Below are 21,730 nucleotides of genomic sequence, written 5' to 3'. Positions count from 1 at the left end.
GTGCCCCCGCCTGCTCCTGCTCCCTCCGCCCGCGGGCCTTTGTCCGCAGCCGCTCCTCTCTCCGGCGGCGCGCTCGGGGCGCCCCCTGCCGGCCGCCGCTGGTGGTCGGCGTCGCCCCTCCCTCCTGCCCGGGCCTCGCTCCCGGGACGCCCCGCGGGCCGCGGGAGCAGGGCATCCTGGGAGCGGTAGTCCCGGCGGTTCGCCCTGTCAGCGCGGGGCCGGCAGGCGCGGCTGTCTTGCGCGCCGGGCCGTGAGGGGCCTCTGGGCTGCGGGCGCGCAGGAAGCCCGTTAACCGCGCTTCGGGCCTCCCCGGCCGGGCTTCCTCCCCGGTCTCTCGGGGCAGCCCCCGCGGCTCGCGAGCGGTAGACCGGGCCCCTCAGCCAGGGCCGGGGGCCCCGGTGGGCCGAGCGTGGGCCTGGGCGGCTCCTCGTGCGGCGACGCCTCGGCCGGTGCGCTCCGCCTTGCAGGGCAGGAAGACGGCGGAAGCCGCGCGGGCGCCATGGAGGGAGACGGCGGGGCCGCGCTGGGGCCCTTCGTGAAGTAGGTGCCGCCCGAAGGGAGCGGAGCGGAGCGGAGACGGGCCCGCCGCCCCTGGGCGCCGAGCCGCGGCCCGTCTACCGGCCACCCCCGGCATCGGGCGGAGGACGCTGCGGCCGGGGCCCCGGGGCCCCCGGCCGGGCTCACGCCGGCAGCCCCCCGGCAGATGAGCCGGCCCCGGCTGGGGGCTGCCCGAAGCGGGGCGGCTGGTCCGTGGCTGGCTCTCTCTCCGGAGCGCCGCGCCGCGCCGCGCCCCGCCTGGCGAGCGGGAGCCGGCCGCAGGCTGCAGGGGCCGCGGCTCCCCGACCCGAGGGCTGCGCCCTGCCCATTTGCAGGGGGCCTGGCGTGCCCCAGCCTAGCGAGATGGGGCGATGCTGCATCTCTCCCACGGCCTCGCGGCCGCCCAGATGGGCCGCCCCACGTTCCACAGTGGCCGCCGGGCTGCAGAGGCCAAGTCGGGCACCTCCGGCGGGAACGTCTGCCGGAAGGCAGCCTGACGGCGGGACCCCACAGGAGCCCTCAGAGGGCCGCGCTGCTCTTCCTGGCAGCGACGGAGGATTTCTAAAAAAGCAGGGTAAAAGGGGTAATTGTGGAAAAAGCAAAATTTGGTTATTTTTCCACAGCCAGCTGGGGCGCCTCCTTGGTCACAGCGCTTCGGTAAGGAAGGGGCCCGCTGGTCCAACGCAGCCGGCCCACGGATCCTAAAAGGCGGCCTCGGGGGCTTCCCTGAGGCTGCTTCATTTAACGGGGAGCGACGGGCAGGGCAGAACATGAGCCCGTGCGGCCTGAGCGACCGGCGGGCAGCAGCGGAGGGAAGCCGATCTGAACGGCCCGGATCTCGGCCGCGGTCAGCAAAACCCCTCGGTCCCTCCTCTGTCTTTGGCAGATTAGGAAGTGCATCTTGCCTCAGATTAAAACTGCCTTTGCAGAAAATTCTTAGGTCTTGTGATATATTTATTCCTTAAGTCTCCCAACTGGCAAGCCAGTTGTGTTTCGTTTACGTGTACATTAGGGTGAAAAAGAGTTCCAGAAGCATTGGAAAGGAAGAAGTCGGTGTGGCGTCACTGGCTGGTCGCTGCCAGCGGTAGGCGAGTGGAGGGGAAGGGCTCTGGACGTTAGTGGAAGTGTGAACTTGAGAGGGGGGCGCGTGGAATACAAGTTGTTTAAAAACAAAAGCCCTTCAGGATCGCCTGCTCGCGATGGAGATGAGGACTTTCAATAATAGTTTCTGCCTCAGAAGACGTCACGTGGCGTGTTGCCAATAGCACGGATGTCTAACTCTTTTCCGTATCTTTGAAGCTCTGAAATGATTGAAAAGGAATTGAATAAAACCACGCCAATAAAATATTAATAGGCTTACTCCAAAGAACTCTGGGAGCAAACAGAAAATGATAAATGGGTGATGAAAATTGAACCCATCCTTCAAGCCATAAATATATTTCGAAGTCTTCCCAATAGACCTGAAATCTGTTGGAACACTCCTTTTTACTTAGTTGCGGGCTTTAACAACTCATTGCTGAACAGGTAGTCCTCATTTAGCAACTGCCTCATACAGTGACTGTTTGCAGTTACGACAGTGATGAAAAAGTAACGTTGCGACCAGTCCCCACGTGCATGACCTTCGCAGGTCTGTAAAGCAAAGAAAAGCTGAAGGAAGATCATAAGCACAGTCGTGGCTTCACTTAGTGACCGCTTTGCTTAATGACTGAGTTGCTGGTCTCAATTGTCGCTAAATGAGGACCACCTGTAAATAAGGTGTATAAAAATAAGTAAGGACAAGTATTCACGAGTCTGTATTCGATTATCATCCTGCATTTCCTGTACCTGAAAAGTGGACAAATAATGCAATACGGAGCCAATCTATTTTCTCAGAGGAGCTCTTATTCCTTGCTGGAGGAAAACCCAGTTACTCTTTCGGTCTTTCTTTTGGGCTATGATTGTCAAGTATTACTGTAGTCAAACATCATCAATACGCCTGGAAGAACATCAGGAGAGATGCCCCTCCACGGCCTTAGCTTAGGGCTCCCGTTTCTGGACAGCAGAACTCCAGGCCCCTCCTCGATGGCCGCAGCGAGGAGAGCTTTTGGTATCTCTGCTGCCACCGGGTGCTTGCTTCCTGTGCAGCCCCACGTGTGCTTCCACAGAGGTAAATGCCACTCATCGCGACGGGCTCTTGCGCTGGCTGAAGGTGTTTAAGACTTCAGCTACAGATGGGTTTCTTCCTATTTTGCAGCTGTTTAGCCTTTGGACCAGGAAGGAATCTTCAAATAAATACCAAGAAAACATCTTGCTTTTATTACATCACTCAGTCCTTGTTATTTGACCCAAAGAGAAACTGAGCACAACTGAAGTTCCTTTTTTTGTTCTTAAATGATGGCATTTCTTAGGTTTACTGTATCTAGTACAGCTTCTTGTGAGAGGTCACTGTCTCAACTTAGAGGTCCATCTAAAAGAATAACCCATTTAACATCATCTGACGGATATATATTAATAAAAGGTGATACAAGATAATACTGTACCAGCCTTTTCTTTGGAGCAAACGCAGTCTGCCTCTCGTTCCTTTGGATAATAGGCCCCAAACTTTGGAGACAACTTAATCTATCACCACAGGAGAAAGTTTTATTCTTCCTTTTATTCTTAGACCAAGGTTGTATTTCTGTGGTAAAACAACTGACTTCCAGGGAATGCTAGTTTTATTATGCCTGTGATTCTGCTCCTGGAATTATGTCAGGTTCTCAAAAGGAATAGGCAGGGGCGTTAGGGAAATCAGCAGGACTGAAATTTAATTCAGACTAATGCCGCAGATGGATCCAGTGAAGTAAGTGCTCCATCCATTGACTCTTCAACCGTTGAACACTCCCCCTCCGGATGTCCAAATCCGAGCAATGTGAGAAGTTTTAATAGTGTGCCAGATGCTGTTAATATGTAATAAAGACACTTACTTGCACAATATTTGACTGGAAAGGTAACAGGTTTGCACCATCCTGTTTTCAAGGCAGTCCAAGATGGTCAGCAGAAACCAGCCCGAAGTCGATCCCTCCAGCAGAGCATGTTCCACAGGGGACTTTTGGGACAGGCTTGTTCGGCAGCCAAGGTACATTTCATGATCATCTTGGATAATAACAATGGGGCAAAATACAGTTCCAGGCCTTTCAGAGAGCCTTCATTTTCTTTCCCAGATACTGTGGCTTATGGTAACATGTTATTGTCCTCACTACTGATTTGATTATGTACCAATGAGTCCATGTTGATTCTTAGCAACTGCGGGGATAGACCATCTCCAGGGTGATCTGACCCCAACCTGGCCCTTCTGGTCTTCCGTTAGTGCACCCGTTGCTATTATAATCAAGTCAATCCGTCTTGTTGCTGGTCATTCTCTTCTACTGCTTCAACTTTTCCTAGCATTATGTACTTCTCCAGGGAGCTGTGTCTTTGCCTGATATGTCCAACATATTTTGAGCCTGGTCATTTTTGCCTCAATTGAGAACTCTGGAATGATTTGTATGTAGGATCCACTTGTCTGTTTTCTTGGCAATCCATAGGATTCTCAGGAGTCTTCCCTGATACCAAAGCATCAACGCTTTTTCTAACCTGCTTCTTCAAAGTTCAACTTTTGCTTCCTTCTTTGCTTTTCATGTCCTGAGTATGATCTTCCAACTGAAAGTGTCCGATTCCAGTCCGTTTCGGCTTGCTGATGCCTGAGATGTCAGTGTGCAGCCGAGTCATTTCACCTTTCACTGGGTGGAACTTTCCCATGTTCACGCTTCTTACAACCCGTGTAATTCTGTCTTTGCAGCTTTGTATTTCCTTTGCCTGCATGGCAACGTCAGAGACTAGACATCCAGAAGGCTTTAATTTAGTTGTGTCATAAACACCATTAATAATGTGAAAGACCCTCAACTCTTCCTCAGCAGTATTTTGAATGCCATCCCACCTGGCACTATCACTTTATCCTGCCTACCAGTGTCGTTTTCTGGGCACTGGCTTGGTATCAAGAGCGCACAAAGAGCGGCGTACCGCTGCTTTCTCCCACACATTAAGAAATGACGTGTTTTCCCTTGTCACCCGGGTGGTCATCCGGCTCCAGCGTTTTTCTACATCGCCGCTGCCCAGTAGAGGTGCCTGCTTGCTTTAGATGACCTGCAGGCCTCAGGTGACCCTGCTGGGAGTATATGCCCTGGGTGCACCTTCCGGACGTTCTTTGCTCATCCCTCCACACCCCAGCACCGCTACTGGGCAGCACAGCAGGACTTGAGGGGATCCTTGTTATGACCGCAAAACTATTCTGGTTACTTAGTTTTTCATTGCCAAGAACATATGGAGCCAAACAAAACATTTTGTAATTCTGATCCATTTGTCAGGTGGCCTTGATCTGCAGGATTCCTGGTGTAGGAAGAGCCTGCAAAGATATAGATTCCTGGATCACTGACTGCAGCGGGGGGGGGGGGGGGGCTTGTTGTCCCTCTTCTGGGAAATGCAATCCAGACCAGAATATCCCAGCCTGCCTTTCCTCCAGGAGCAAAAGGCGTCGCACCTAACCCTCCATCCCCTAACCCTTCTCCCCACAACAGCAGCCACATAAGACAAGCTGGCTGAGTCGTGACCCTGTGAGCTTCCATGGTGGAGGGTAAATGTGAGCCAGGTTCTGCCCAGTCCTTGCTGAGGACTCTCCTGGTATTTGGATCCATTGTCAATCCACATCCTCCTCCTAACATTCAGCTAAAATCTACCTTCTTGTAAATTAATCCCAGCAGATTTAGTTCTACCCCCTGGAGCAATAGAAAATAAATAATTGTCCTTTTCTCATGGGAAAGCTTTTTAGGAATCTGAGGCTGTGCTTGTGTTAAACCATGGTTAGCAAATGACATGGCTGTATTCACACAACACATTGAAGCAAAACAACCTCCATAATGGCTTCTGTGATGATCCGGTTCCTGCAACTTTCTAAGAAATCATGATGTTTGGTTTTGGCTTAATCATTATGGCTTGTTAGTCCTGAGTTATGGTTTAATGTTCCTAGAACCATAGAATGTAAGTGTCAGAAAGGATGTTGGGGTCATCCAGTCGAACGTCCTGCCCGGTGCAGGACTGCACCACTAGAGCATTCCCAACAGAAGCCCATCCAGCCTCTGTTTAAACACCTCCAACAAAGGAGAGTCCACCACCTCCCAAGGTGTTTGTTCCATTGCTGAACAGTTCTTCTCCTTGGGAACGTTTTAGTGAAGACCAACCAAATCTGCTCCCTTGCAATCCAGCCCCTTGTTTCAGGTCCTGTTTCTCCGGGCTAAACCTACCAGCACCTCTAACTCTTGCTTGCAGGCTTCTCCTCCCGGGCCCTTTGTCACCTTGGCTGCTCTCCTCTGGGCCCTCCCCAGGTAGGCAGTGTGCTTCCTAAAGGGCAGTGCCCAGATCTGGAAGCGGGAGCCTGTCTGGGCTCTGTTCAGGAGGAAGAGAGAGAGCTCTCTTGGTCTTGAGACTTCACTTCTGGCAACACAGCCAAGGATTGCATTGGCTTTTTCTGAAACTGCTTTACCCTGTTGGCTCCCAGGTATAGTTTTCCCCTCGAGGCTCTTCTCTTGCCTTGGGTTTTTCCCACCCAAAGGTAGGATCCTGTTGAAATTCACCTTGCTGGTTTCTGCCCCTTATGCCAGCTTGTCAAGATCCTCTTGAACCTTGAGATTGTCCTGTAAGGAGTTTCTATTTCCCGCTACCACGTCTGGGTCATCTGCAGATTTGATAACCCTCTTTCCCAGCACCTCATCCAAGTCATTTACTGCATAAATATGCTGGACAACACAGGGCCTGGAACCGAGTCCTACGCTGCTCCGCCCAAGAGTTCTTCCACCTTGGTGCAGAACTGTTGACGCTGGTTGGGCGTGATTGTTCCACTAGCTCTGCCTTGTGCAAACACAGCCGTTAAATCCCTTCTCCAGACAGTTCGGTCCCGGTTCCTGCCATCTTGCCTTCCTACCCAGGATCAGTTTTTAATTCCTCTGATCACCTTCACCACTCTCGGAACCTCTTCCACGTTGCATCCAACCTTCTCAAAGCGCAGTTGTCATGATTTGATTCGCCAATCTTAGGCATTCTTTTTCATTTATAAAACAGAATTGAAATATTTTTAATGAATAATTCTCCGAATGAGATCTGGTGAGGGTCTTCCATGGTTCCACCTGCCCACATCTTCATGGCTCATTTGGAGCCCAATGATCTCAGTTTCTGCCCCCAAACCCTCTTTTCTATCTGAGAGGCACCAATGGCAATTTTTTAATATTGTTTGGATCCACCCGGGTGTTTCAACTGGAGCCCAGCATGTGCGTGTTGAGGTCCCTTTCTTGACACAACCTGATGGATGCTACCTGTCACCTTCCATCAGGAACCTACGGATTGCAGCTACACCGATGATATTCTTCTGGCTTCCACCTACTAAATCTGGTCTTCAGCTGAGCCCTGAGATGCAGCCTCATTGTTTGGCCTTGTCAGATGACAGTTTTGCATGACGGCCAGAACTGTTGACAACTTTGGCCTATATTGTTCGTGGCAGCATAAGATTTCTTTGGCTCTCTTCATCAGTGGGAGTGGTTAAACTGACCAGAACCTAACCGTGACACTAAAGTTCCCTGTGAAATCCTAATCTGGATCCCTGGTTTACAACTCTTCCATCAAATTAGTATCTGAGGTCCGGCCTTGAAGTTTGTTATTAGTTTGTTAGGGGGGTGGGAAGCTATGGCTCCCCTTTGTGCACAAAAGGAAGTTTATGCTCCTTCATTGGCTTCTGGAAATTTTATTTAATGATGAGGCCAAGTAGAGAGAGTGTCACCATCACACTCTTTGTAAGCACTAAATCAGAATTTTCAGCAGTTTCATTTTGCTTTTACTTGTGACTATAGCCAATTATTGAAAATTTAAAGATTTGCCTCAGGCCTAGTTGAGTTCCTTCAGTGACTCTCTCTCCTACTTCTAAATGTAATATATAAGGAACTCTGAAGTCAAAGCCAGTCGTCCTTATCAGCACATTTACCTTTCAGTTCCCTCTGGATGGAAGAGTACCGTGAGGCACCGCCCCTGCTGGTAGGTTTTGAATGGCCCGGATGAGACTTTCTTTTAAATTGTTGGCTTTTCTCCTGCATGTCCCATGTGAAAAGAGGAAGTCGCATTCAGGATTTGTCTGTCTGGTAAGCTCGGCTTTGTGTGCGCCTTGGTGGAACCGGAGACTTCATAGAGGGTAGGACCTCCCTGCTGGGCAAGGGAAGGAGAGGTCATTATTTTACCTGGAAAATCTCTGACACACCAGACAATTGCATGCTGACATCAGTTGTGCAAGAGCACTGTTCTCTCCTGCTGGGCTGGCAAGAAAGTGCCATCCCCTCCCCTTCCTCAGGCCATGAGAGAAGGGAAAGCGAACAGGTAGCATTCTCTGTGCTAGGCAAGTAACATTATGCAGAATGCAGACCGAGAGTGAGAAGGAATGAGCCAAGGAAATTAGAGGCAGGGGATAAAGGAAAAGAAAGACAAAACTAACTGACCTTTCCTGTGTCGCTCTGTACCTTTCTGCTCTTGCTTCCCCAGGCACGTCCGTGGCTTCGCACATTTCCCCCCTCTCTCTTTTTGAGGATCTCGTCCCTCCGTCAGGTCACAACTTTCTCAGTCTTCCCCTTTCTCTCAACCCGCTCAGTCTTCCTTCACCTTATTTCTTTCTTGGATCCTTCATCGTTCCCTCTACAGGGTCAAACCACCTCAAGGCCCTCTGTTCTCACTTTTGCTTTCAATTCTCATTCGTTCGTTCGTTCGTTCATTCGTTCGTTCATTCATTCATTCATTCATTCATTCATTCATTCATTCATTCATTCATTCATCAATCACCCATTCATTCTTGACCATTTCTCTTGTGTGTACCAGACACTTCTAAAGAATCCCATCTCTGCTGTATGCAACTTTAATGTTTTTCCTAACATTCCCAACTCCCATTCAAAAAGTGGCAGAAATATGCATTCACGCACAGCCATTTTTGCTTCTTTCAGTAAATATTCATGCAGTGCAACAGATATAATGCTACCTTTCTACCAGCATTTCTACTTAAAATTTCTCCACCGATTTTTTTCATCTTTAGTAAACATCCTAGCAAGCTATGTAAATTCATCAACTTGCTTTAGTTTTCCCCATTTGTATATAACTTGCAATTGTTTCCTGCCAAACTCTATTCCTTGGGTCTTGAATATTCTAATTTCAGATCCATCCTCTTTGTTGCATCGTACAATCTCTCTGGCATTCACTGCAAATCATTCAGGTTCTCAGCCCTCAGTACATGTACAAAAGTAGAAACACCATCATGTCCCCAACCAACACAGTTCTGATGTCACTACAAGCATCTCTTTTTCTACATTTATCCATAAATACATTAAACAGACAAAGGGACATCATGCCTCCTTGTCTTACTCCTTGCCCCATGTTGAACTATTCACTAAGGCCTCCCTTTATTCTCACACATGATTTAGTTCCATCAAATATTGCCCTTCGCGCATCCGGCAACCACCTTCGACTCCAGATAGAAACATTCAATAAGTAGATAGGCTTGAATTACGGAGCATCATGTGCCAAGTTAGCAAAATCCTGAAATGGTGTTCCAGTGGCAGACAGACCCCAAGCACATCTGGAAACTCTGTCCGAGCCCACCAGTCGGGTCTGCGCAGGCAGTATTGATCAGGAAGTGGACCGGATCCAAGGTAGACAGGCACTCCCGCAGCACCGCGCAGCATGCCAAGCCTTGCGGTGGTTCTGCCCCCGGCCCTGCAGCTGCTGCCAGCGCCTGGGCACCCTTGCAGGCAGCTAGGTCAGGATGGGAGAGCAGGAAGCAGGGTCCATGAGCCCTGCTTCGAAGATGCCTACGAAAGAACACCTGCCTTGCTGAGCCAGGTATCCCGGTCCATCCAGGGTGGGCCAGGCTCTTTTAGCCTTTTAGCCCGTTTTAGCCACGGGATGTTGTGGCTTAAGGGACTCTTCCCTCTCCAACCCACACCCGATTTAGGCACCTGTGTCTGTGGAGCAGAGACGCCCGTGACACGCTCCCAGGGAGTAACCTCCATATGGTAGAATATCTCTGCCACATTTTGGGGCTCCCGCCAGGTGTAGCAACATCAGGTTGCCCTGGTCCCCACAGTCCTCGAGGCATGGTCCCAATCCTCACCTCCTCCCACGAGCTGAGCTAACGCAGACCCCTCTGGGCGCTTGTGGGAAAGGCGCCCGGCCCCCCACAGTCCCAGCCCGCCTGCTCGAGGGTTGGGCCAGGATCCAGGGCCCGGGCTCCCTCCCTGCATCTCCAGAGGAGAGGCGGAAGGGTCAGGGGCGAGCTGAGGAGAGCAGTTTCCTCTGCCAGCGCCCAGCTGGCCCCCCACTCTGGACTGGGAGGACAAAGAAACTAGCTTAGCGAACCTAACGGGCCGGGCTTTGGCCTGAGCATGGAGGATGATTGCCTCTGCCATCTCAGAGTGACTTGACCTGAAAAACCCTGCAACGGGTATAGGATGGTGGGGCCAGCCCGAGCCGTAATCCCTTGTACCCATCCCACAAAAGCCCCCTTGGCGTTCCCGATCGTCCACCCAGATATGGGCCCGTTGATTGATCGCTTTGCTGTTCTTATTCAAATCGCGCTCTGGAGCTGGAGACAGAGAAGCCGAAGCCGTCCTGGCAACTGTCGCTCTGAGGTTTCCTCCCGGGGTGGGGAGAGGAGGCCGGAGTCTCACCAGCTGCCCCCGGCAGGCCCAGCAGCAGCAAGATAGCCATCTGCAGAAACAGGGCGGCTGCCTGGGCTCCTTAAAGAAAAGTGGGTGAATCTTGTTCCCAAAATGCCCATCTTGTGGTAAGCTGGGAAAGGTTCTGCTTTCGTCCCCCACACTTTGCTTTCCGGAATTAATTATCTTCTGACGCGGAGCATAGCCTGGGTCTTCAAGCGCTAGGATTTTGTCACACGTGGCTCACCCGGGGGTGCTAATGAGGGATGCTCAGGAGGTGGGGGAGCAGGAGGGCTGCGAGCACATACAGAAATCTTCCCACTCTCCCCCCCAAATCTTTCCCCCTCTCAAGGCACCCTGGCCTCACCCAGCCTCTATGATTGGCCCACACCCATGGGGTGCAGGCCGGTGGGGGATTCCACAAAGCAACCGTGGCTGAGGGCAGTCTGTAGGCACATCTGGTCTGGCGCAAACCACGTCAGCTGAGTTGGGTTTAGCGCCACGTATTTCGCAGAGAGAAACATTGTGGCCCCGAAATCTGGGGAGCCGTGCTGAGGGGGCATTGCAGAGGCTGTGAAATAGCTGGGGGGCAGCAAAAGGTTTCACAAGCCCTACAGAGTCCAAAGGGGCACATTCCCACACCGGTGAGTATTAAACCAAGACGAATCTCGGGGGGGGCATCTGCAGGGCAAGGGGCAGAGAAGTCAAGATGGCCTCTGCAACGGCGCGATCCACACCCGCCTCTTTTGTGGGGGCTGTGGTGCGTGTAAGGGGCGGAGCTTCAGTTGCGTGGCTGTGGCTACCATTGTGACTTTTTTTACCTCCCTGCTCCTGAGGATGCTCCTGATCTTTAGGTTAGGGAAGAGCAATCGCATCTTTAGTGTGTGGGGGGGTAAGAATCTGGGGTCCAGACATACTGCCTGGCCCCCTTTTTGTGGGCATTAGAATTCTGTAACATTTCAAAGGAGATGATTTTTGGAAGATGGCTTTTTCAGGTGAAGTGATTTACATACAAAAAGCATCTCCTGGGCTTAATATCCCCTTTTTCCTTAATACCCCTCCCTAAATACCAATCAGTAAGAATTTAACTCAGTATGTATAGAGTGTATACAAGAAAAAATACCTTGTTTTCATTGAGTGAGATTGTACAGACAACGCTGAGATTTATTATAGTCCCTGGAAAAGATGTATTTTCTCTTCCCTTTTTTCTCTCAGATAGGGAGAATAATTTCTCTTTTAACTTGATCCTTTTTCCCACTAAACATAGAAGTACTGCCAGTACTTTATTTACTTCTCTGCCTGTCCATCTATCAGATGTACGTATTTAACCTTTTGCGGGGGGGAGGCGGTAAATTGCCTTGGCACTTTTGCTGAAGGCGAAACTACTAAGCAAAGTATCTGTGACACCTTCCCTATCCACTGATTGATAAAGAGAGGGTGCCTTCTTCCTTGACTCAAGTTAAAATTACTTCTAATTCGCCGAAGTCTGCGGTCCTTCTGTAGAGAAGTCAGGTGTCAGCTGAGGGTGCAGCAGCATTGCACACACTGCCCCACGGCCAAAATAAAGCCGGTTGCTGAGTCTCTCTTGGCTTCTCTGCCCTTTAGACATCTGGCCGTGCAGCCCAGCGGCCTGCTGTGGGCGAGGGGGGCCCTTGGCCCTGGCAGGTGGCCTCCACTGCGCAGAGCCTCCCGTCACCCAAGGAGCTGTGTCAGAAGAAGAGGAAGGGCCCGAAGCAAAAAGGGCTTGGAAACGTCCGTGCCTTGTCTGTTTTCTATCATCTGGAGGAGGTGAAGAGACGGCAAAGTAACATTGACGAGTAGGAAAGCCATCTTTTGTAAAGAATGAGAAGCTGGGGGCGTGCGCGGGTGGGCGGGCAGGCGTTAGGTGGCTCAGAGGGGCCCTGGGCCACAGGTCGTGGTTGGGTTCGTAGACAAGGGAGACTCCCGGTGTTCTCCAGTAGCAGGACCAAACCCATTTCTGGTTTGTTTCCTCCTGGCTGCAGAAAAGGGCGAGAGTGCCACCGGAGGCACACCTACAAGCTGTATCCATGGGTCAGCCTGCCGCAGCACGGGGAGCTGTTGGCATTTGTAGTGCAATACTAGGTTAGGGAAGGCTGTAGATCAGGAATGGGGAATGGGGCAGATTGGGTTGGCCAGATCTAGGCTGCAGAAAGTCAAACCGCCATATGATGGCAGCAGAGGACTACTTTTCTTCTGGTCTCTCTGCTGCCATCTCTCGGTGGCCAGGCTTCCTGACGCTGCACCTGGTAGCCGTAGTCCAGGTACGGTAAAACTGTGCTCCCTGCTGAACGTGGCTGCTGGAAGTCGGAACCCTGTTCAGTCCCAAATTACACCTTCCGATCCCTACAGGAGATACAAGTCCCGATTCCGCTCTTTTTTATGAAACCGACTGCAAGACCACTTGTTCACCCATCCTCTGCGTTTATAGAAGCAGTTATGCTCCATAGCGCTTCTCGGCTGGTTCAGACAACATCCTAAACCCTAAATCTGGTTTAAATAAACACAAGTTAAATGGTGTTTACATGACCCAAGCAACATTTGGGCTGTCCTGCTTTGCCTAAACAACCATATTGTAGCTTAGCAGGTTGACTCGGTTCCCACCACTTGCTAGGACAGTGGCTGGGGACGCACCAGAAATTCCCCAAGCCTGGTTCAGGGCAGCCTGGCAGGCTGTGCGCAGTTGCTGGAGTGTGACTCCAAGGCACGAGCATCGCATATCCCGGCCCAAAATAGCCAGAGGCCAGTTCTGCAGCCCGTAATCCAGGTTTGCCGCCTTGCATCGGGCCATGCGACGACACCGTTTCCCTTGCAAACTGTCTGGCTGCCCTCAGGGGCCTCGTCCGCTCCTTGGGCCAGGCAGCCGCTGCAGCCTTGCTTCGCAATCCTTTTGTTGGCCTCTGCTGGCGGAAGCTCCCGGACTACTCCTAAACATAACGCATCCCGTCACAGGCTGCGGTCCACCAAATTGAGCGTCACCCTCCGTGTTGCCCTCCTGATCTCCACTTCTTTGTTTAAAAGGCAGAAGGTGACCCGAGGGAGTTGGGCTCTGCCCCAGCCCTCCTCCCAAGGAAACAGGATGGTCGGGGACCCGCCTGGGGGCCTGCTGAGCCCCACCAGGACGCCAAAGCCCTACGGAAGGCCTTTCCGCCTTGGAGGAGGCACCAGTGCCCAGGTGAGCGGCTGATGGTCGGGGAGGCGATCTGTCTGCCAGGCGGCGAGGAAAAGCTGCTGGGAGACCACCACCGTAATCTGCAGTTAGAGATTAGGAGGGGTGGGCCGGCAGAGAGCCTGGTTCCGCTAAAGCAGTGTTTTTTAACCTTGGCGGCTTTAAGGTGTGTGGGCTTCGGCTCCCAGAATTCTTTGCTGGCTGGGGAATTCTGGGAGTTGAAGTCCACACACCTTAAGGCCGCCAAGACTGAGAAACACTGCTCTAAAGAGTCGCAGAATTAACTGCAGCGTTTTTTGGATTGCTAAATATAAAGACCCATTGTCCCCATTCAATCTTTCCATTTGCCTGTCTGCCTGTCACTTTCAGAGGAGGGCCTCAATTTCGGTCCTACGAGGGAGGAAACCTCCTCGAGTAACCCCCGACTTGCATTGCAGCTCCTCCACCCGGAGCCGAACCCCAGCCTGAGAGAGCCGGTGATGTTCCCAGAAGAAAGCCCCATGGCCTTGTACACAACGGCGGCACACCAACGGTCTCCCCGTGGAAGAGTGGGGTGCTGGCCCGGAAGAGGCAGATCTGAGCTACGATCCGAGGAATAACCACGGCCAGGCTGACGTTTGGGGTCGGCCATTCCCAAGCTGGCTCCCCCCAGAGATGGGGGGAGCTGCTTCGTTGGCGGAGGGCGGCCGCTGCCATTGATCCATGCAGACAGAACAGGAATGCGCAGAAGTGGGTACGCGGGGCCCCCGTGCGGGTCTCTCTTCCTGGGCGTGCCTGCGTGTTTCCTCAAGCGAAGGCCTGCTCGGTTTCTCTCCCATCCGTGCTGGTCTTCCTGTTCTGGGGGTGCATTTTGTCGTCTTCTTGCCATTCTGCCAGCGTCCCCTCATGACTGGTGCACAGCAGAGCGTCTTTCTTTCTCTTTGGGTTGCCAATAACCCTTCCGCTGCAGGCTGGGGAAAGAAAGCGAATGCCAGGGGAAACTTGGGAGGGTTTCCATAGTAATCCCGGCTCCGGCGGAGGCCAGCTTCGCTCTGGTTTGGCATTTCTCCTCCACCTGCATGTAACGTAGGTGTATGCTCCGGGGTGATCAAACATTCGTTTGGAAAGAGAACAGCCCACAGGCAGCTTTTGCGGCTTTGAAATCATTTTAATTGTCTGCAGCGCTTCGTCATGAGAGAGTTACGCTTGAGGGACCCTAAAGCTTGCTTTCCTTCTGTGAGAAGGCGGCCGATCTGTTTCCTCCCTTCGTCCACCGAGCAGATTGGGCCCTCGTTGCTCTCGGCAAAGCGCCAGGCGCTTCCGAGGCCGCTGCCGGTTGGGAGGGGAGCGTCCTGAGCTGCAGGAGGAGGACGTCAGTAGGGAGGCTTCACCGTTGCAGTCTAACGGTGGCCTGCTTGGGGGGAAACGAATTCTCAGAGTCGGCGATGAGGGATTTGGGTGTCCCGTACTCCCCTCCGAAGCAGACGGGTTTCTTGTGCCAGCGGCCTCAGGGAAGCTGACACTTCCAGTGTGGGTTTTGGGGAAAACACTTTAGATGTTTTTTCACGTTAATCCTTTCTGAGCCCTAGCGCGTTTATTTTCCACTAAAAAGGGTGGGAGGCCGTTCTTCTGTTTTTCAGAAAGGTGCCATCAGATCTTGAGAAAACCATTTCAGACAGCTTCTGCTGCCCCTCCCGAAAGCGACTCGGGACGGGTTTGCCTCCGATGGTTTGGGATGGCGTTCTGAGATACAAAAATGTTTCTAACCAGAGAAACCGCCAACTAGCCGCTCTCTGACTTCAAGGTACTGGTTGTAGGACTTTTAAGTGCACAGCCCGAGAAGTGCCATCGACGTTCCTTAAGGAAGAGGTTAGTTTGCACCCCTGCAGCGGGGCCCCCGCCCTTGCTGGCCCTTCCAGACTCGGCAGGGAGGGGAGTTTTCAGGCCGGAGGAGCAACGAGTCCTAATTCCAAGTATTTGATGCATTTTGCCCTCAGAGCTCCTTTACCGCTCTGAGCTACGCGAATGTAAATCGATGGTCTCGTAATGCAAATAGAACGGAGAGCGAGTTTGGTTGTTACTGCTGTTTATCAAATGCATTTGTGGAACCAAGTTCTGAGTATTGCAGTGTGGTTTGTTTATTTGTACCCCAACCGGGGGAGAACAGGGTCACCTGCCCGTCCGTGGGCCTCGGTAACCGTCCGCGCTCGCCCTCCGCAGCACGGTGCCTGCCAGGTGGCGGTCCTTCTGGGCATTATGGGGACTCCTCAGCTCAGCCCAGCCCAGCCCAGCCCAGCCCAGGGGAGCAGGCCGACACTTTCCTTTCCGTGCTGCCAAGGCGCGCCCTTCCGCGTCTCCCCACTCCCAGATACACTTTCCTGACCCCTCCTTAAGACAGCGGCTGTTGCGGCACCGGCGGCCTCGCTTTCCATCGTTTGCAGCCCTGATTTTCAAACTTGGCCACTTTAAGATGTGTGGACTTGGAGTCTGCTGGCTGGGGAATTCTGGGAGTTGAAGTCCACCCATCTTAAAGTGGCCAAGTTTGAAGAACGCTCTTACGTCCTCATTAAACGATTCACGGGGCTCCCTCGCATCTACTCCCGGCGCCTTAGGCGATCCGAAGGCTCACCTGGAGCATCCTTTTCCTCTTCCCGGATGGCCCGCAGGTCAGGTGAGCGAAGGGCGGGGCGGGGCGGGGCGGGGCGGGGCGGGGGAGAGGGGCAGCGAGGCCAGGCCCAAGAGGAGAAAATGCCTGCCCCCCCCCGGCGCCACGCTTCGGGTTCCTTCGCCCCGCACTTCCTCGGCTCGGGGGCTGCCGGCCGCGCGCGCAGGGAGCAGCGCCCCGGGCTGCGGCGGGGCAGGGCCGCGAGCGCCCCCGCAGGGCAGGCGAAGGGCCCGGGGACCCCGCCCGGGTGAGGGGGCCGGGCGTCGGGAGCGGGGCTGCTTCGCTCGCCCGCCCGTCAGCCCCCGCGGGCGAAGGGGCCGCCCCGGCCGGGGCCCGCTCCGGCGCCAGCGCCTCCTTCCGCCCCGCCCCGCCCCGCCCCGCCCCAGCGGCGCCCCCCGCGCTCCCGAAGGGGGCGGGCCGCTGCGCCCGGCGCCCCCGGCCGCAGCGGGGCGCTCCCCGCCGGCCGAGATGCGCGGGGGGGCGCCTGGGCCGGGCCGCCGGGGGCTCCGCGATTTCCGCCGACTTCCGCGCGCGGGGCCCCTCCCGGCCGCCGGCCGTGCGCGCTGAGCGCAGACGCCGAGCTGTCAGCGCCGGGGCGGAGCGCGAGCGGGCAGCCAGCAGCCAGCAGCGGAGGCCGCGCGAGCAGGAAGGCAGGAAGGGGCCGGGCCGGGCCGAGCCGAGCCGAGCCGAGCCGGCGCGGGGAATGGCGGCCGCGGGCGCCTCGGCAGGTGCCGCCTGGGGGGGCGCGGCGGGCGCGGGGATGGCGGGGCGCAGGTGGGCGACGCCGCCGGCCGGCCGGCCGGGCCACGGGGCGGGCGCGCTCCCGCCGCCGGGGAGGGGAGGGGAGGGGAGGGCGCGGCGGGTGGGGGGGCTCCGCGGGGCCCCGCCGCCCGGCCGGGCTTCCGCGCGCCGCTGACGCCCTGCGCCTCCGCAGGCTGGTTCGCGCGCCCGCCCTGCGCTGCCCGGAGGCTGCCCGGGCGAGCCCTCTGAGCGGACCGCCCGCCCCGAAGATGAACAAGGCGGCCACGGAGGTCTCGGGTGAGTGGCGCGCTCGGGGCGGCGGCGGGGAAGCCCCGGACGGGCGCTGGGCCGGCCGCGTCCTCGCGGGGGGGGCCGGGGCGGATGGGCGGCGGCGCCCCGGCCCGCGCCCTGCAGGAGCATCGCCGGGCGCCCGCCCCCGAGCCGCCCGGGGCCAGGAGGGCCCGCGGGGCGCAGGGAGGGTGAGCGCGTGCCGCTTGTCCCGCCCCCGCAGAGAACAGCCACCACCTGAAGGTTTTCCTGCCGAAGAAGCTGGTGGACTGCGTGCCCAAGTGCCCCGCGCTGCCCAAGGAGCGCCTGCGCTGGAACACCAACGAGGTAGGTCGGGGCGCCGGGGGAGGGCCCTGGCGGATCCCGGCCTCGCCCCGGGGGCGCGGGGACGCCGCAGCCGCCGACGGGCGCGCTCAGGTAGGAAGCGGCGCCCTCGCCCGCGGGACCCCTACGGATCTGGGCGGCCGGGACAAGTTTCCTGTTTTCTTAGGCTCGAATCTGCCGCGGCTTTTTTGTGCCAGGCCCTTAAGACTGAATTGCCCTTCGTTGGGATGCGTTTTCTCGTTCGGCCCCGGCGGGAGCACCGTGTGGCTCTTTTAAGCGAATAACAACTCAAATAAGCGTATAAAAAAAGCTCAATTTATCTATTGCCTCAGCGCGAGGGGTGTGGTGGGGCGGTGGGATGCGGTCTCTGCTGTCGCATTTGTTGGCGGTAGGGTTTTGTGCGTCCGTGTAGAAACAGGGAATGCGCGGGGCTGTTTGTGGTTTGGGCTTACCTCTGGAACAAAAACCACATTTATGCTTCGTGCCTTGTTTCAAAGCAGCATCATGGAAAACCAGGGTTGGAAGAGACCTTGGAGCTGCGTGCGTCCCGGAGATGCTCTTCCTGTTAGGAAATGCTTTCTGACGTGCAGCCTAAATCTGCCATCTTCCACACGTTAGCCAGCGCCTCCCACCGTTCTTCATCACTTTTCCTTCCAGGCTCCTTGTCCTTCTGGTTGCTCTCTGCTTATCCACTTTGTCGGTGTCTTTCTTAAAATGGGGTGTCCAGAAATGGATGCAGTATTGACGTTTTCTCAGTTTTGACACCGTTCGTGCAACTTAGGATTGTGTTTGCTGTTTCTGCAGCGGTGGCTCATGTTCAGCTTGTAGTCCACCAAGGCTTTCCAAGATCCTTTCGGATCCCCAGTATGCTCCCCAACCATGCTGATTTTCCTACCCAGATATAGGACTTTGTATTTTTGTGTTGAAATTCAATTTGCTGGTTTCTGCCATTGTTCTAGCTTGCCAAGATCCTTGTTTCTTAGTCTGCAGACTTCTGACTTGTTGCCTCTGTTTGCCTAGGCTTCTCAGTCCTTTTCCTGAAAACCGGCTTTTTTGCTTTCTGTTTCTGCAACTTTCAAATCTTCCGCTTTCTCGCCCATCCTCCCATGGCTCCCTTGTCGTCCAACAGTTCAATAATTCCTAGATTATTAGGCGTCTTGCTTCTGCTATGTTTGATTTTAGGAAAGGTGTGACCTTAATATCATTAGTGATCCATTTGCATTTTTCACGAGGAGGGAACGATGGTTCTCCTCGGAGGCGTCCTGCAGCCCCCCCGGATGCTCTTGCCTTTCTGCAAGTTGTGAACGAGATGCCATTTTTGAAGGGACCGCCTTCGCTGCAGCTGCCCGACCCCCTGGATTCTGGATTCAGGCAGGGCCGCAGGGTTTCCCCACGCTGAAGGGCCCACGTCAGTGGTTGTGTGTGACTCAGGCCCCTGGAGTGGTCCCTGCAGGGCCTAAGCTTGCCTTGCCCCCCAGGCCCCCGGAATCAGGTGTCATCCTGGGCAGCCTTGGAGGGGCTGCTCGAGACTGAAATTCACCGCCCACCCTGGAGGGTCCTTGGTCTTGGGGTCAGTGGGCGTCTTGGCGGCGGGCAGAGCGTTCATTTCTCCAGGCAGTGAGGGGGCTCCGGAGATGGGAACGGTTCCTGGGTGCAAACTTGGGGCAATCTTGGGGTGAATGGGGGAAGCTCAGCGGGGCCTCTGGTCACTGGTTGGGCTTCGAGCTAGCAAGGCTGAGCATTGCAGAGACCTCTGGCCAGAGGTTTGCGAAAGGGGGTGAGTGGGTGGGCAGAGCCAGCTGTGGGTCCTGGCAGTGGGCCACCTTTCCCATCCAGGCCATCCAGGCTGTGGATTGGGGCCGCCTGCCTGCATGGGACGAATCTTTTTGCTTGGATCCGCGAGAGACATTTCTGGGGAACCCTGCAGATCTGAGAGCTCCGGGCCCAAGGGCCCTTTACCTCCTGCACCCCCAGCTCTCCCTTTAGACCCTGGGATGCTGGCGGGAAGAGGTACCCCGAGGGATACCCACAGCAGCTCTGTGCCACCTGCCCCAGCGGGGGGGAAGCCGGGCCCTCTGGCCCTTTCCTGCGCCTGCTGTTCAGGTCAGAGGCGAGGCCATCCTGCGTGCCAGGCAGGCGGGCAGAGAAATGAGCTGGGATCTTTCTGTGGCTCCTGCCTTTGGAGACCAGCAGGTGGGGGACAGAGAAAGAGGCAGGGGACCACTCTTGGCCCTGCCCTCATCTCCCCCCAAATAGTGGGGGGGAACACTGTGAACAAGCAAAGCACCCTGAAGCAAATGCCAGCTTGAGGCAGACGCAGGGAGAAGGAAGGCCTTTGTTCTCCAGGCCCCTTCAGCGCACGTTCGTCTTTGGAAAGGGTCGGAGGCAGCTCTTCTCGCGAGGGGGCTTCCAGCAGTAGGTGGAAGGGACAAATAAAAACTGCAGGTTAAAAACTAGGTACCTCCAGAGCCTATCCCGTTGGGGCCCCATCGGACCCTTTATTGCCACGGGAAGGGGTGCCTGGTGTGGGGGAGGGCCCCGTGCCGCTCCTGGAGTGCAGGGGGCTGCTTCCGCGGCCTGCCAAAGACTCAGCCTCTCCTGGGCCCCAGTCGCCGCAGCAGCTTTCCTCGGGGATTCAAGGGCAGGACCGGTGGAGGCGCGAAACTGGGTGTCCGGGGTTGCAGCCCCACAGCGGTGGCTTTCCCAAGGAGCGGTGAGTGAGGGCTCCAACCCCTCCCTGCTTTTAGGGAGGGAGCTCCCCAGATCCCCCCACAGCTTTTTGTGTCCACTCAGCTCCACCCCGAGTTTGGCCTGCTCCTCCGCTGGCTGCCTGGCCCCTGTGCCTGGCTTCCTGCTGCCCCCACCGGGCGTTTCCGAGGAGAGGGTCCGGCTCTGACTGGTGCTTGCGCTCTCTCTCGCAGGAGATTGCTTCTTACCTGATCACCTTTGAGAAACATGAGGAATGGCTCTCGGGTTCCCCCAAGACCAGGTAGGGGGGCCTGTCCCTGCTGACCCACGGCCGGGGCATGGGGGCGGCAGAGGCCCAGCACAGCCCCCCCATTGCTGGCGGCAGCAGCTGCTGCTGGTGCTTTGGGTCTCCGAATTCCCTTTTCAAGGGTGTTTGGGGTAACTGGCACATCCTCCCTGCCTCCCGTGTCCAGCTGGTCTGCTGGTTTTGTCCAAGCCACTTTTACCCCATGGTTTCTAACAGCAGCCCTCGCCGGGTCTTTCCAAACGCGTCAGCATAAAGAGGCGTTGAGCATTAAAGAGCGAAGGCCAGTTAAAATCCACAAAGACTCCCCCAGCCCCGTCCCAGAATACGGGGTGGCCAGGAAGAAGTTGCTTTGCAGGAAGGCGGCCGCTACCCACGTTGGCAAGGCGTTTTGCCTCCTCTCTCCCCAGGTGGCCGCCTCCGGCCACGTGAGCCATAACACACCAAACCTTTCTTGGCTGCCCCCGTTCTTGGGGGGCAGTTCTTGGGTTTGGACAGGCATCTGCTCTTCCTCTGCCCGGTTCCCAGGCTGAGATCCTGAAGCTGCTTGCTGGGAAAGGGGTGGACCGTGGCTGCATCCGGATGGGCTTTTGGCCCTCCTGGCTCCCAGGCCTGCTCTCCCAAGGACCGCCCTCTGGCCCTCGGCATTCCAGCCTGACCGGCTTCTCTTCCTGGCAGACCCCAGAACGGCTCGCTCATCCTCTACAACCGCAAGAAGGTGAAATACCGGAAGGATGGCTACTGTTGGAAGAAGCGGAAGGACGGCAAGACCACTCGCGAGGACCACATGAAGCTGAAGGTCAAAGGGGTGGAGGTAGGTCCCTCCCACCCAAGGACCCTGCGGGGAAGGGCTGGGCGCCAGCAGCCGCAGGAGTTCCAGGGCCTTTCTGGGCCCGCAAGCCGCAGAAGGGGACCACGGGCGGGCGGGTGCAGGCCAGGTCAGGAGGACAGTCTCGGGGAGGGCTGCCGAGACCAGGGGCGGAACGGAGGGAGGGAGGATCCGGGCCTGGGGAGGGGGCGCTGGGGTCCGCTGTGGGGAGGAAACGCTCCGCAGAACTTTGCTGCCTCTCCCCCAGTGTCTCTACGGCTGCTACGTCCATTCGTCCATCGTCCCGACATTCCACCGGCGGTGCTACTGGTTACTCCAGGTGCGTGTCCGCGGCTGGGAGGGACGCCCCGTTGCTGAGCCGAGCGGGTCTTCGCTTGGGCGGGAGGGGCTTCAGGAGGAGGGACAGGAGCAGGCGAGCTGGAAAGGACGGTCCCTCCTTCCTCTTCTCTGTTCCCTCATT

General features: G+C 55.8%; 2 protein-coding genes and 1 long non-coding RNA gene across 13 annotated transcripts in view; 2 read left to right on the top strand and 1 right to left on the bottom strand.

The window, feature by feature from the left end:
• The first annotated feature begins 115 nt into the window (after positions 1 to 115).
• On the top strand, positions 116 to 14,053 carry INCA1 (inhibitor of CDK, cyclin A1 interacting protein 1). Of its 4 annotated transcripts, none has more exons than XM_088142168.1 (6): positions 116 to 540; positions 3,533 to 3,631; positions 7,566 to 7,608; positions 11,871 to 12,053; positions 13,309 to 13,458; positions 13,890 to 14,053. In XM_088142168.1, the coding sequence occupies exons 1-6, from the start codon at positions 500 to 502 to the stop codon at positions 14,049 to 14,051; spliced, it is 678 nt and encodes a 225-aa protein (XP_087998294.1). In that variant the 5' UTR covers positions 116 to 499; the 3' UTR covers positions 14,052 to 14,053. The 4 variants fall into 4 exon arrangements, with proteins under 4 accessions (XP_087998294.1, XP_087998295.1, XP_087998293.1 ...); XM_088142169.1 differs by having other exon boundaries at positions 13,305 to 13,458; XM_088142167.1 differs by having other exon boundaries at positions 11,871 to 12,082; positions 13,305 to 13,458.
• LOC112542534 (uncharacterized) lies at positions 1,701 to 16,387 on the bottom strand. 2 transcript variants are annotated; one of them, XR_003086256.2, is made up of 3 exons: positions 16,061 to 16,387; positions 7,559 to 7,776; positions 1,701 to 1,838 (listed from the first exon to the last, which is right to left on the bottom strand). It is a non-coding gene; the product is annotated as an uncharacterized LOC112542534 (long non-coding RNA). The 2 variants fall into 2 exon arrangements; XR_003086255.2 differs by having other exon boundaries at positions 7,559 to 7,773.
• CAMTA2 (calmodulin binding transcription activator 2) overlaps positions 15,963 to 21,730 on the top strand; it is a 22,454-nt gene continuing 16,686 nt past the window's right edge. For 3 of the 7 annotated variants that reach the window (XR_015796454.1, XR_015796455.1, XM_088142032.1), the window contains exons 1-6: positions 15,964 to 16,097; positions 17,031 to 17,134; positions 17,349 to 17,452; positions 20,371 to 20,438; positions 21,120 to 21,255; positions 21,518 to 21,589. Coding sequence is in view for 5 of the 7 variants with exons in the window: in XM_088142032.1 (XP_087998158.1) it covers positions 16,087 to 16,097; positions 17,031 to 17,134; positions 17,349 to 17,452; positions 20,371 to 20,438; positions 21,120 to 21,255; positions 21,518 to 21,589 (495 nt within the window). In the remaining 2 variants the exon portion in view is untranslated. Of the gene's footprint in view, positions 16,103 to 16,414; positions 16,825 to 17,030; positions 17,135 to 17,348; positions 17,453 to 20,370; positions 20,439 to 21,119; positions 21,256 to 21,517; positions 21,590 to 21,730 lie in introns of those variants that run through there. The other 4 variants (XM_088142036.1, XM_088142035.1, XM_088142034.1 and 1 more) reach the window with 4 other exon arrangements.

The sequence above is a fragment of the Python bivittatus genome, unplaced genomic scaffold, assembly GCF_059951505.1.
Source record: "Python bivittatus isolate LINGU-HERP-01145 unplaced genomic scaffold, Pbiv_v1 ctg000370_np1212, whole genome shotgun sequence".
In the NCBI taxonomy this organism is placed as follows: domain Eukaryota; kingdom Metazoa; phylum Chordata; class Lepidosauria; order Squamata; family Pythonidae; genus Python; species Python bivittatus.
Note: the sequence above shows the minus strand (reverse complement) of the source record. Positions and strands in the feature narration are given on the sequence as shown.

Bases quoted from the DNA above. Each gene is read 5' to 3' on its own strand.
- INCA1 (XM_088142167.1), top strand. From the start codon at position 500: ATGGAGGGAGACGGCGGGGCCGCGCTGGGGCCCTTCGTGAA. The intron at 7,609-11,870 runs GTAGGTTTTGAA...TCTGCCCTTTAG, and splicing joins GTGAGGCACCGCCCCTGCTG to ACATCTGGCCGTGCAGCCCA. The intron at 13,459-13,889 runs GTGAGCGGCTGA...CTTGCATTGCAG, and splicing joins GAGGAGGCACCAGTGCCCAG to CTCCTCCACCCGGAGCCGAA.